This window comes from Petaurus breviceps, unplaced genomic scaffold (assembly GCF_028583685.1).
Source record: "Petaurus breviceps papuanus isolate PSGF00001 unplaced genomic scaffold, PetGlider_PUasm1.0 138, whole genome shotgun sequence".
Taxonomy (NCBI): Eukaryota; Metazoa; Chordata; class Mammalia; order Diprotodontia; family Petauridae; genus Petaurus; species Petaurus breviceps.
In genome coordinates, this window is record NW_027185694.1 from 30230295 (window position 1) to 30244598 (window position 14304).

Consider the following 14304-nt stretch of genomic DNA (forward strand, 5'->3'; position numbering starts at 1 on the left):
TTTCCCAGTTTTCTTTTTTCCTTATAATTTTGGTTGCATTGGTTTTGTTTTGCAAACATTTTGCAAAATCTTTTTAATTTTATATAATCAAAATTATTTATTTCACATTTTGTAATGCTTCCTATATCTTCTTTGGTCCTAAATTCTTCCCTTACCCATAAATCTGACAAATAAACTATTCTGTGCTCTCTTAATTTGCTTACTTCATCATGTTTAAATGAAGGCTTTGGATCAGAATAGTGTTTAAGGTCCCTCTTATCTCTTGTTAGGCATCTGTAAGCCTATGAGTATTCTGGATAGAGTAGCAGCAGAATATATATGTATCTAGAGTTGAACATATTGCCGACCCCTTATATTCTACCCCAGACCCTCTCTCTCATATAATATGTATTTTCTCTCTCCCTGTAGCTTCCATAATTATCCTGTTTTCCTCAGGAGGAAACATCTCACATCATATTACTTTCAATTATTTCCTACTGAAAGAGTGCGTGTGTGTGTGTGTGTAAATATATATATGTGTGTATTTATATTTATTTATATGTATGTGTGTGTATATATATATACATATATAGTGTGTGTGTGTGTGTGTGTGTGTGTGTGTATCTCCACACACACATTTGACCAGGAAACAATTACTTCCTCATAGAGTGGGGAAAAAAATCTGGTTTGTTTTTTTTCTAAAACATTAGACTGTTTTGGTTAACTGGTTCCGTACCCTCTCCATTAATTGCTGCTGCCATAACTATATCTCAGGGAGATACTCACATTCATAAGGTGAAGCCTAAAATAATGTGCATAAAGTAGGCAGAAGGCTTGAATGGAAAGTTACCTTAGACTTACAGACTGAGTCACCAAGGAGACGGGGCCTCCAAAGCCGTCTGTTTTAATCTAAACAGAAGCATTTATGAAACATGTACTGTGTACCAGGCCCTGTACTAGGTACCTAGGATATAAAGACCAAAATAAAGAAGTACCTGCCTTCAAGAAATGGAGGTAATTTGGGGTGAGTTATTTTGTCCTGAGGAAAGTAGGATAATTATGGAAGCTAGGGGAGGGGAAAGGAGGAGGCGTTTAGACTGTGTATAGGGGAGGGGAGTTTAAGGTGAATGTAAGCAAGATTGAACTACTTTGCCTAAAACAGTCATGGGCTCACAGGAGCCTTGGTGGACCTCTGATCCAGGCCCTTTTTAGTCATATTCCAGTTGGGGAGACAGCATAGCTACCATATAGTCGGATACAAAATGACTGTGTGTAGGGGTAGGGAGACATTACCAGCTCAGGAGTCCAGGAAGGACCTCATACAGAAACTGGCTGCATTTACAAGGAAATCAGAGGCTTCAAGAGGGTGGAGGAAGGGGAACAGCCATTGCAAAGGCTTATGATGACAGGGAGCATCATGGGTAGAGCAGCAGGAAACTCCCCTCTGAGATACTCAGTAAGGTCCACCAGCCTCTGCTGGAAGTTTTTCCTACCGAGGCAATTCCTTATTCCCTGAGGCAATGTATTCCATTTTTTTTTCCTCAACTCAGAACGTTTTGTTTTTTGTTTTTTAATTATAGGATGTTCCACAAATCTTAGTGCAGTTAGAACAATTGAAGCTTAAGAGTGCACTAAAACTGTTGGGACACCCTGTTGAGTGTTAAAACCTCCCTCCCCATAACTTTCACCATTTTGTTCCCAATTTTTCCTTCTGTAGCTAAATAAAATAAAGCCCATCTCTTTTCTACATGTCAGCTCTTAAAAGTATCAAAGGTATCTTGTCATGCCTCCTCTGAGTCTTTTTTTTCTAATTTAATTTTTATTCTGAACAGAAAATGAGTGTTTTCATGTATAATGCTTCAATGATTCTCTCTCTCTCTCTCTCTCCCTCCCTCCCCCCCTTCCCCCCCCCCTCCTTTGTAGCTCCATTCAAATCTCTCTTATATTCTCCCCTCCTATCATCTGCACTGGAAAAAAAAAATCCCTTAAAATGAATATGTATGGTCAAAAGCAATTCCCATATTGGCCATGTCCTAAAATGTTGTATGTCTCATTCTGCACCAGGTAATAAGATCATCACCTGTCAGGAGGTACCCACCATGCTTCATTGTAAGTCCTCTAGGATTGTAATTGGTCATTGAATTGATCAGAATTAAATCTTTCATAGGGGCAGCTAGGTGATTCAGTGAATAGAGCACCAGCCCTGGAGTCAGGAGGACCTGAGTTCAAATTCGGCCTCTGACACTTGAAACATTTACTAGCTGTGTAACCTTGGGCAAGTCACTTAACCCCAATTGCTTTGCCTCCCCCCCCCCAAAAAAAAAAGAAGAAAGAACTAAATCTTTCATAGTTATTCTCTCTTTTCCTGAAGCTAAACATCCCCGTTCTTGCAGCTGCTCCTGATCTGGCATGGTCTCCAATACTTTCACTATCGTGGTTGCCCTTCTCCGGATGTCTTCCAGTTTATGAATGTCCTAAAATGTGTTACCCAGAACTGAACTTAGTATTTCAAATGTGTTCTGACCAGTTCAGATGACAGGGAGACTATCAGTTCCTAGTTATAGACAGTTCATTTCTATTAAAGTAGGCTAAGACAGCATTAAGTTTTTTGGATATTTTCCTAGTTCTTCTGTCTATGCAATCACTCTTTCCCCATCTCTTTAGTGTCATTTCCTTGTGTATTCCCCATGCCTCTGACCTAGGCCCCATTTTTACTATATGCTATCTTTCTAATATCATGATCTCATGGGGTTCAACATCCCTATACAGAGGACTCCCAGGTCTATACACCCAGCCCCAGTCTCTCTACTGAGCTACAGTTACTATTTCCAACTGCTCCACAGACGTCCTTGTCCAGGCTTCGCTCCTGACTCTGAACTTTCCCCATCATGCCCATCATGCCACAGCAGTCTTCCCACCCTAGAAATTCATTCTGTCCCATGGCCCCCTCTGATTGGCTGGTTCCTCCAGGCACCTCCATTTTCAGAAAGGCACCTAGGCCATCCATGCCTTCATTCCTCACTGGACTCCACTCCTGGCTATCTAGACTGTTTTTCCCTCGCCAAGTCTCTCCTTTTTAGTTTAGTTAAGTATGTGTTGTCTTCCACTAGTACGTAAGCTCCTTGAGAGCAAGGAATTATTTCTTTCTGCTTACATTTGTATCCCTGGGGCGTAAAGGTGTTCAGAAAAGACTAGTGCCTCTGGTATGAGGGCCGCTTTCCATCTATGTGCAGAAGCCACACCCTGGTAAACAGTTTCAGGAGATGGGCTAAACCAGGTTGAGGGTACCTGAGGGGCCTTACATCCCATGGTTACTTGGTTATTTAGGGGGTTGTCTAACCCAGACACATGAAGACTTCCCCAAGTAGAACGATCAGATGAGAACAGTTTGTTCTAGTGAGCATGAAGGTGGCAGGAGAAGGTTCTGTGGAGCATTTAGAGCTTGGTGAGACACTGAAGATGCCAAGGGCATCCACTGCATTTTGGGCCATCACCAGTCATCTTGACTCTTGGCTTGCCACTGGACTTCAGTTACTCTGGAAGAGAGAGTAAGACTGACAATTTCGTACAACTTTGCCTCCCTTAAATCCAGCTATATGCAAGTCAAAAGACATTGCACATACCATTTTACTATTTTCACCTACCTCAGAGTCCTGTGGTGATAGGCAAGTGATGAATCAGTAAGCAGGGATACACTGAGAGTATAGTCACACCCTGCACAGAGAGGGTGCCTAGGGCATAGGGTCTTCTTCTCACTGGATTGAAGCAGCAGGGGGATTTGGCAACCCCCTGGCTATCTGAGCAGCCTTTTTGAAGGACCACACCTCTCACCTCCTGGCATGAGAAAGGGGCTAGAAAAGGTGCCCTCAAAATTGTCTTCTTCATCTAACCTAACCCTGGTCTGCTTAATGTGGGAGGTGTTTACTATGGGAAATGATTAACTTAGACCCTGTTTTGTTTAGACCCCCAGCTTATTTTCAATCAGCACTATTCAGTTTGATATGATTCCATAGGGGGAGTGATTATTTCTATTATACATATCCATTAATATACATTTAGCCAGTATAATCAACTAGTATTAATACATATTTATATATTTTTATTTGGGGATTAGATAAAGTGAGATAGATTATTTCTTATAATAGGCCCTAAAACTTTACAAGATTTTAAGTTCAATTGCTTGTTATAAAGTTTACTTCCTCAATCATAGGCAGATAACTGGAGAACCTCCATCTTTTCTTTATGCTGAGTAGGTAACCAAGCCCAGTATGGTGGAGATGACTCATTGATATGGAAAGTTGCCAAACTATTTTTGATTGTCCCTACACCTTATTCCTTTGCTGGAGAAACAAGCCTATGGGCATCTGACCAGCGGGTGACCCTGTTTTCAAGTTGCCTACAACTCTGTATTGCCAATAGGGGGACAATGAATGGCTATCAGCTCTGCCCAGTTTTGAAATCCTCTACTGGTCATTGATTTGTAGGCATGAATTGAAGGTTCTCCTAGAAGGTCAAGATATAAGTCTACCCAGTGAGTAAAGCGCTGGCCCCAGAGTCAGGAGGACCCGAGTTCAGTTCCGGCCTCAGACACTTAACACCCACACAAAAAAACTAGCCGTGTAACCTTGGGCAAGTTACTTAACCCCAATTGCCCTCCAAAAAGCAAAAAAAAAAAAAAAAATTATATATATAAAAAAAAATATATATATATATATATATATATATATATATAAGCCTACCAACTAAAGAGACTCTGTATTTTACTTTGCCTCATCTGTATCTTCTGGGTATCAAGCACTGTAAAACTGAATCCCTGGAAGAAGTGGGAGTCTCAGATGGTGAGGAAGATCCAAGGTCCTCTTCATTAATGGGGTGGGGTGGGAGGGTAGGTCCCTTTAATGAATGGTCATTGGCTCAGAGCTCTACCTCTGTTTCTTTTATTATAGATTGGGCATTTTGGGCCCCTAAACTATCCTACCATGAGATCTAAACACAAAAAAAAATGCAAAAACTTTTTCAAAGACAATTCCATTCTCTGTTGGTACATGGAATGTGTGCAACACAAAATCCAGTTGACTTGAAAGACAAACAGCTCTTGTTGCATGAGAACTCAGCAGATGTTGCATCCAAAAAGCAGTCTTGAGTGGAACATTGCCGGCAAATAAAGGCCAGTTTCCCAAAGTCAAAGGTGGATACACATTTTTTGAAGTGGCCACAGAGATGGGGAGAGCAGTGAAGCTGATGTAGGCTTTTGCAGTCAAAACTAATCTGGTCAGGGGCGACGAGGTGATGCAGTGAGTAAAGTGCTGGCCCCAGAGTCAGGTTCCAGCCTCAGACACTTAACACCCACTCAAAAAAACTAGCCGTGTAACCTTGGGCAAGTTACTTAACTCTAATTGCCCTCCAAAAGGCAAAAAAAAAAAATAAAGATTTAGGGGTGGCCAGGTGGCACAGTGAGTAAGAGTACCAGCCCCAGCGTCAGGAGACCCAGGATCGGTTCTGACCTCAGATACTCGGCACCCACACAAATTAACTGGCGTGTAACCTTGAGCAAGTTACTTAACCCCAATTGCTTTGAAAAAAAAAACTAATCTGGTCAACAAGCGTGTATGGTGTGCAGGTTTTGTTCACAGTGCAGTCAGTGCAGCCTCTGAGGCTGAGATGCAGCAAAGTATGGATTGATTCCTTGCTGCTTCTGCTAGTTTTGGCCTGACAGTTAACACCAAGAAAGCAGAGTCCTCTACCAGCCAGCATCACACCAGCCATACATGCAGCAAATAGAGACATTTTTGACGCTGCAGACAAGTTCACTTACCTTGGCAGTATACTTTCAGGGGATGTACGCACATAGACGATGAGCTTGATGCACACATTGCCAGAGCTAGCTCAGTGTTGGGGAGGCTCTGAACGAAAGTTCAGGAGAGCCCTGGTGCTGACCTCGCTGTCGGATGCCTGTGAAACCTGGACAGCATACCAGAGCCATGCCAGGAAACTAAATTGCTTCCATTTGAATTGTCTTAGGAAGATTCTGAAGATCACTTGGCAATACCTTGCTGATGTCCTTTCTTGAACTGAACTGCCAAGCATTTAAACTCTTACTGCAGAGAGCACAACTCCAAAGGGCTGACTGCCCACCTTGTTTGAATGCCAAATGGCCATTTGCTAAAAGACTGTTTTACAGAGAACTCAAACAAGGCAAGTGCTCACATGGAATTCAGAAGAAACAATATAAGAACACTTTCAAGGTCTGTTTGAAGAACTTTGGAATCAATGGGAGACACTGGCAAAGGACTACCTAGCATGGCATTCCCAAATTGAAGAAGACTGTGCTCAGTGAGCAAAGCAGAATCACAGTAACTCGCAAGAAACATGAGATGTGCAGATTGAGAGACATCTCCACTTCAAATGTTCATATGGACTGTTTTTGCCTTCAGAGCTTATATTGGTCTAATCAACCACAGTTAGACACTCCTTGACTCTGACGTAGTGATGTCCTTTTGACCCTCTTCAAGCAGGAAGGACAACAACCAACCTTTTGTATCCGTAGTGCTTAGCCCAGTGCTGGCATGTAATAAGTGCTTAATAAAATGCTTGTTGACTTGACTTGCTACATAATACATTTGACCCATATTGAGCTTGTAAAATACTTTAATAACCTCAGGTCCTTTCCATGAGAGTTTTTTTCTACTCGTACTTCTCAGTTTTGTACTTGTAAAATTTGTTATTTGTTTTTTTAACTAAAGTGATGGACTTTAAATTTAATAGGATAGAAAAAACCTACTTAATTTGACCCACTCTTCTACCTGTTCTGATATCCATGGATCTCTATTCTTTCATGAGATACATTCATTCCTCCTCATGGGATCTATGTGTTTCTCAAACACTAAGGATAGCACCCTATAGACAGTTAGCTTTCTGCTAGACAGCTCTTTCCAGGTTGGTATTGCTGTATTTTATTTTTTACTTCTAGTCTTTTAGCTAGTTCTAAATTTCCCTAACTGCTAATTTATTTCCCACATCTGTCTGTCTTATTCTCAACAACATTGTGAGAGATTTTTACTAGTGCCCTGCTGAAATTTGAATATGATATTTTCCAAATGTAATAACTTAAAAAAAATGAAACCATCCAGAATTATTTATTCTTAGTGAACCTATACTGACTCATAGTAATTACTGGTTTTCTTTCTAAGGATCCACAAGCCACCCCTTTAAAAATTTTGTCAAGGGGCAGCTAGGTGGTACAGTGAATAGAGCACCAGCCCTGGGGTCAGGAGGACTAGTGTTCAAATCCAGCCTCAGACACTTGACACACTTACTAGCTGTGTGACTTCAGGTAAATCACTTAACTCTAATTGCCCTGCCTTCCCCCCCCCAAAAAAAAATTGTCAAAAATAAACTTACTAGCTTAAAATTTGAGAATCTGCCTTCTTCCATTTTTTTTTAAAAATTAGAACATTTGAATGTCCCCAATAATGCTTCCTCCTATTCCTCAAGACTCTACTTAACTACCGTTGGTAATTTTTTAATTGCATATGCAAGTTCTTTCAGGATTCTGGGATAGATAGAGTTCACCCTGGCAAAGTGGCTTGACCATAATTGAGAGTAGCCATAATCTATTTTACCACTTTATCTCTTGACTTTTGTTTCAATTCCCTGTTAACCATTTTTGTTTAACCTTTCCCAGTCCAAAGTTCATTCTTCTTGGTAGAGGAAAAAAACAAAATTAATTTAAAAATTCTGCCTTCTTTCAGCCTGTATCATTGTCATATCTACCTTGAGGAGTGGTCTCCTGCGTGCTTTATTCTTATTGCTTTCATGTTATTTTTTAAAATCCTATTTTGCTGTCATTTTTTATTGCAAGTCCCAGTTCTTCCAAGGCTTTAGTCTTCTTGGCATTCTTACAGATTCAAGATACATTTTTGTATTTTGTCTCAGTTACTTTGCTCATTTGCTTTTCCTAATTCAGTTTATCAGTGATGTCTCTACATAACCATTTGGCCCCTCATTAACACATTTTTCCTACTCATGCAAATCATTTATATTCACCAGCAGAATTCATTCTTGAGAGGTCCCTGCCTTCTTCTCTCTCCTCTTCCTTCAATCCTTTGTTAACCTACTCTTAAGAATTTCAGGCTGTCAGGGCAGCTAGATGGTGTAGAATAGAGCACCAGCCCTGGAGTCAGGAGGACCTGAGTTCAAATCCGGCCTCAGACACTTAACACTAGCCATGTGACCTCGGGCAAGTCACTTTACCCCAATTGCCCTGCCTTCCCCCCTCCAAAAAGCAAAAAAACAAAAAAGAATTTCAGGCTGTGGGATCCTACCCATTCTTTCTCTGAACCCTTTGAAATATGATGAGGAAGCAGATTTCAGAAAAACCTGGAAAGACTTACATGAACTGATGCTAAGTGAAGTGAGAAAAATCAGAACATTGTTCACAGTAACAGCAACATTATTCGATGTCAACTTTAATACACTCAGCTCTTCTCAGCAATGTAATGATCTAAGACAATTCCAAAAGACTCATGATGGAAAATATTGTCCACATCCAGAGAAAGAACTGCACTACAATCTGAATGCAGATGGAAGTACACTATTTTCTCGTTTTTTTCTGTCTCATAGTTTTTCTCATTTGTTCTGATTCTTCTTTTACATGACTAATGTGGAAATATGTTTAATATGATTATACATGTGTAGCCTATATCAGATTGCTTGTTGTCTTGGGGGGCAGGGAGGGGCAGAAGGGAGGAGCAAAAAAACTTGGAACTCAAAATTTTATAAAAGTATATGCTAATCCGGGCTCAGACACTTGACACAAAAACTAGCCATGTGACCTTGGGCAAGTCACTTAACCCCAATTGCCCTCCAAAAAAAGCAAAAAAGAAAAGTAAATGTTAAAAACTATCTTCACATATAATTGGAAAAAATAAAATACTATTAAGTGGGAAAAAAAAGAAATGTGTACTTGTAAGATTAAAGGGCATGTGTCAGTATTCCTGTGTGTTATCATAGTGATAGATAGTTCCTGTCCATGACTGAATGCTAAAATGGCACCATCACTCCCTCCCATGATCCCCATAATTTCACCAACCAGCTTTTAAAATAGACCAAGAGTCTTGATTAACCTCTTTTTACAGAGGAGGAAGCTGAGGTTCAGAGGGATTAAGCAACATATCCAAGGTTGTACAAAACTAGTCATTGGAAGAACCAGGACTCAGACCCTGATTTTAGGATTGGAGGTCCAATGATCTGTCTACTATGCTACACAATAGTGTGAGACTTGAGTATTTATTGCTTGTGCCTAGAAAAGGGTTTCCTACTCTCCAGTTTACAAAATACACAAAATTTTCCACTGATCGTTTCAGGAAAACCAGACCTAAAGATAATGGAAAGAAAGGCTGCTGCTAAGGGTCCCTTTTCAGCCCTCTTGTTATGTGGCAGAACTTGATTATCCAGTTACAAAACTGGGATCCCACCTTGAATTTCAGGTCTTCCTCTCCAGGTCTTTGAGAACCCTAATTCCTAGGGCCCCAGAGATGGATCATAGATTTCTCTTCTTCTCTGCTAGGATATAACCCCACTGCAGGTGGTCCTGCCCAATACAGCACTGCACCTTAAGGCCTTGCTTGACTTTGAAGATGAAAATGGGGATAGAAGAATAGCAGGAGATGAATGGCTCTTCGAAGGGCCTGGTAAGTCTTTTGTCTCCCTAATGGTCATTGACTATATAGGTCAGGGGTGGAAACCTGCGATTTCGAGGCCACATGTGGCCCTTTGACTGAGTCCAAGTTTTACAGAACAGATCCTTTTATTAAGGGGATTTGTTCTGTGAAGTTTGGATTCAGTCAAAGGGCTGCACTTGAGGACCTAGAGGGGCACATGTGGCCTCAAAGCCACAAGTTCCCACCTCTGATATAGGACTTGACCCTATTCTGAAGGTTTCACCCAGGCTAGGGTAGAAAGGATCCCTGATCAGCTTGCTTCTCCTGACCTTCCCTGTTCTCTCCCTTTCCTTTATTTTTTTTTTTCTAAAGCAATCGGGGTTAAGTAACTTGCTCAAGGTTACACGGCCAGTTATTTCTGGGTGTGGTGCTGAGTGTGTGAGCCCGGATTTGATCCCTAAGAGTCATCCTGACACTGGAGCCAGTGCTCTTACTCACTGAGCCACCTGGCCGCCCCTTCCCTTCCCTTTATTTTGTCAGTCATGAAAACAAACCCCAAATTCTGAAATAGTTAAAGAAATTTATTAAGTCATTTGGTAGAAGAGAGAAAGAGAGAGAGAGTGTGTGCAGAAAAAAGTGTGGCTCCCTATCCTCCATGCTCTGGAAGGTTTACTTTCTCTAGGATCCAGGACCTGAGAGGAACTCAAAATTCCTTATAGCCACCTCTGGCCTTCCTGGAAAGTTACTGAGGTCAGGGCAACATTCTGGGTTCAAACAATCTCTAGTCACATAAAGTTAGATCTAAACAATATGATGACAAGTTTTCTGAACAATATGATAAAGCATTCCTCACACTTTCCATGCCAACCTCCTAGGCACATACATCCCCCAGAAGGAGGTAGAAGTGGTAGAAACGATCCAGGCCACAGTGGTCCGACACAACCAGGCTCTTCGACTCCGGGCCCGGAAGGAATGTCAGGACCGGGATGGCAAACAGAGGGTGACAGGTAAGGGGAGAGAGCAGGCCCAGAGGCAGGTGAGTTGGGGCTGAATCAGAGAGAAAAGAATGATCTGGAGTAGGGAGAACAAGGATAAGGGTAAATATCTTTATAAAGGGAAGGAGGAAGGTTGGAGGAAACTATGGACATTGAGAGCCCAGTTCTCTCAAAGAAGTCTCAGGAACTTGGCAAAGGCACTAAATGGGGAAATAGTTGTTTAAAGGTTAAAAAAAAAAAAGGCAAAGTATCTGAAGTAAACTGGAAGATGTATAAATATAGATAGTTTTGAAGTCTCCATTTCAAAGGATTTTTCCTCCCAAGGTTCAAGATCAGCCTTTTAAAAAGGAAAAAAAAAACATTGTTGAGGTCAAAAGGCAAGAGAAATTAATGATAAGGAATTGAATTTGTCAGCTAGTTTTCTATCAGGTTTTTGAGACTAGAGACAGGTAGCATCTCTCAGTCCTCTTGCCTCCTCTGTCTGTTATGGGGAGGGGCATTCATGATTAGTACCTAGTGAGATGGTCTTTTCAGAGTTTTGCCAAGTTTCTAAACCTTTAACATGACTCTCTCCCTCCTTGCTTAGGGGAAGAATGGCTGGTACGCTCAGTGGGGGCTTACCTCCCAGGCGTGTTTGAGGAAGTTCTGGACGTCGTCAATGCTGTGGTTCTCACAGACAAGGTACATAAGCTCTAGGGGAATGGGAAGGACCCCACAAAGACCAAAGGAAACTGGGTAAAACTACCATGGGCAGTGTGGTTGGGCGTGGGGGGGGGTGCTCGGAATAGATAAGGAAGTGTCACAGAAGTTAATGAGTATTGATCATTATACGTTCACTGAAAGATGGGAGTTCAGCTTTCTCTTTTCAAGAATCTCCTGCTCAGTAATTCTTAACCCTAGGGTCTCTAATTTTTTTTTTAATTTTGGTAACTATTTCAATAGCCTTGGTTTCCTTTGTAATCTTATCCATTTTATTTTATGCATTTAAAAACCCTGTTCCAGGAAGGGGTCCATGGGCTTTACCAGGCTTTCAAAGGGCTCCATGGCACAAGAATAGTTTAACCTCATTCTAACCTGAGTGGCAGATGCTGGGAAGTTACCCTGGAATTAGGATAAGTGGAAAAAAACCTTTTTATTTCAGTATAGCATTCCTAAGCCCCTTGGATCAGGGAGGAGATGATCAGGAGTAAAGGTTCAGAGATCATCTCAGGGTCAGGAAGCGTAAGAAAGGACCAGTTGAGCTGATGGTCAGGATTGTTGTGAAGATCAAAGGGACAGGGCTAACATGCCAAGCTGTTGTAAAGGGCAGCTCTGTTGTTATATGACTGTTTTGGTCACTGAGTGGGAGATCACACCCTTTTTGATCTTTTTAAGAGGCCAAAGGTCCTTCTAGTTTCCATGTCCCTTCTCCACAGATAGCGCTGCACCTCCGGGCCCTGCAGAACTTCCGGGATGTGAGAGGCCAGCTCCGCCATACAGGAGAAGAGTGGCTGGTCACCCAGGCAGACACAGAAGCCCACGTGCCTGATGTTTATGAAGAGGTTCTGGGAATTGTGAACATCACTACCCTGGGTCCACGGAACTACTGTGTGATCCTGGACCCAGTGGGACTTGATGGCAAGAACCAGCTGGGACACAAGCGCGTGGTGAAGGTGAAGGGGACAGCCAGGTTGGGGTATGTGCAGAAGGTATGAACAGTTTAGGAAAAGTTGTTCATTCCCTGGCTCTGTGTCTTTTCCTGACAGGGGGAGAAATCTTTCTTCCTTCACCCTGGAGAGAGTTTAGAACAAGGGATCCAGGAGGTATTTGTGCTGTCAGAAGATGAAGGGCTGCTCCTGAGGGCCCTACAGCCCCTGGAGGAAGGAGATGATGGGGAGAGCGGTGAGCAGAGGCGGGCTGGAGACCGCTGGCTGATTAGGGGACCCCTGGAATATGTCCCCCCAGCCAAAGTAGAAGTCATGGAGCAGCGACAGGCCATCCCTCTGGATGAGAATGAGGGCATCTATGTGAGAGATGTCAAGACTGGCAAGGTGAGCCTGGAACCCAGGGTAGGACTCACTTCCAAACCCAGATCTGCAGTTGAAAAATAGTACTAATACCTAGAACTTATAGAGCCCTTTAATGTTCCTAAATCTCTTTACATATGCTGTCTGGTTTGGTCCTGACAACAGCCCTGTGAGGAGGGTGCTGTTGTCATCTCAGTTTTACAGATGAGGAAACTGAGGCAGAAAGAGGTTAAATCCCTTACTCATGTCACAGAACCGATAGGTATCTGAGGCTAGATTTGAACAAAGATCTTCCTGACTCCGAGTCTGGCACTCTCCCCATTGTGCTGCCTTGATTGATCTGAAAGTGCCTTGGTTGTCCGAATTAAAACCTCACCCTGCCACAGCACTGGCCTTGTAGCCATAGAACCCCACGCCCACCTCCAAGCTCCTGTGGAAGCACTTTATCTCCTTTTTCTGACACCTTACCTCACTTCTCCACCAAACCCCTCATTTTTTTAGATGAAGAAACAGAAGCCCAGAATGGAAAGGTAACCTTCCCTCAGTCAGTCGATAAGCTAGCTAAATTAGTTTAAAAAACTCCAATCTAATCCAATAAACATTTATTAAGCACCTACTATGTACTAGGCATTGTGCTAAGCCCTGGGAGCTTACAACATTCGAACAGCTGTGTACAGGTTAAATAGGATGTAATCAACAGAGGGAAGGCACTGGAAGTAAGGATTGGGAATTAGGCCATACAGGGCTTCCTGTAGGGGGATTTTAGCTGGGACTTAAGGCAGAAATGAAGAGGAAGAGATTCCACATAGGAGGGGGACAGCCAGAGAAAACGCCCAGAGTCCAGAATAAAGTAAACCAAAAGACCCAGTCAGTGGCCTTCTCACCAAATAATTCTGCCAGACCTTGTCCTAATATTTTTTTCTGCTTGCTAATACTAACCAGAGTAAAGTATGGGAATGTAAATAGCATAGTCCCAGACTGGACTTGGGTTTCTCATGTCTTTGTCTTAAAACTCTCCACACCCTAAAACACCATATCCGTTTCCCTAAGGTTCCAGAAGGGAAAATTGTGCCTTCTAAAAATCTCCCTCTTTGTCATGGTGTATCATTTATAAATTTGCATATTCCCTTTTGCCTTGTAAATAAACCTGCTCCTGACGGGTCAGCTGTGCAGGGCTGATGACTAGGAAAAAGAGGAAATATCTACCAGACTAAGAATGAGCTAATTCTTGTGACTGAGGAGTCTTGAGGCAGCAGCTCCCAGGCTTAGGGCCTGAGGGGAGGGATTCAGAACCTTCTATCAGTGACTCACTGATTTGGGAAGATTTAGAAAGTAAGAGTTTTTCAGAAGCCCTTGTGCTTGCTTAAGGCAGAAGTCCTCCAGAGCTTGGTTTAAAGAAAGAGTTGGAATCCCTTAGAAGCTGGCTCAAATCAGGCCTAAAATTGAAGTCTCTATTTTCCCCAGACATCTGTAACATAAAATAATCCATAGTTATGTGTGATGGTGAGCACCATGGTGGTCCCTACTATGGGGGAGGCTGAGACTGGGGCATATAGGCCAGCAGATTGCTTGGGTTTTGGAGTTCTGAGTTCTACCAGGGCTAAAGTTGATCACTAAGTTCCAAACCAACATTGTGAGCCCCCAAGAATCAGGGGCCAACGG

General features: G+C 42.3%; 1 protein-coding gene across 2 annotated transcripts in view; it reads left to right on the top strand.

Annotated features, from left to right (window-relative positions):
• Nucleotides 1-14304, top strand: part of MVP (major vault protein) — a 34743-nt gene that overhangs the window by 10793 nt on the left and 9646 nt on the right. For both annotated transcript variants that reach the window (XM_069063372.1, XM_069063374.1), the window contains exons 4-8: nucleotides 9548-9671; nucleotides 10517-10648; nucleotides 11223-11317; nucleotides 12052-12288; nucleotides 12382-12666. In XM_069063372.1, coding sequence (XP_068919473.1) covers nucleotides 9548-9671; nucleotides 10517-10648; nucleotides 11223-11317; nucleotides 12052-12288; nucleotides 12382-12666 — 873 coding nt within the window. The remainder of the gene's footprint in view (nucleotides 1-9547; nucleotides 9672-10516; nucleotides 10649-11222; nucleotides 11318-12051; nucleotides 12289-12381; nucleotides 12667-14304) is intronic.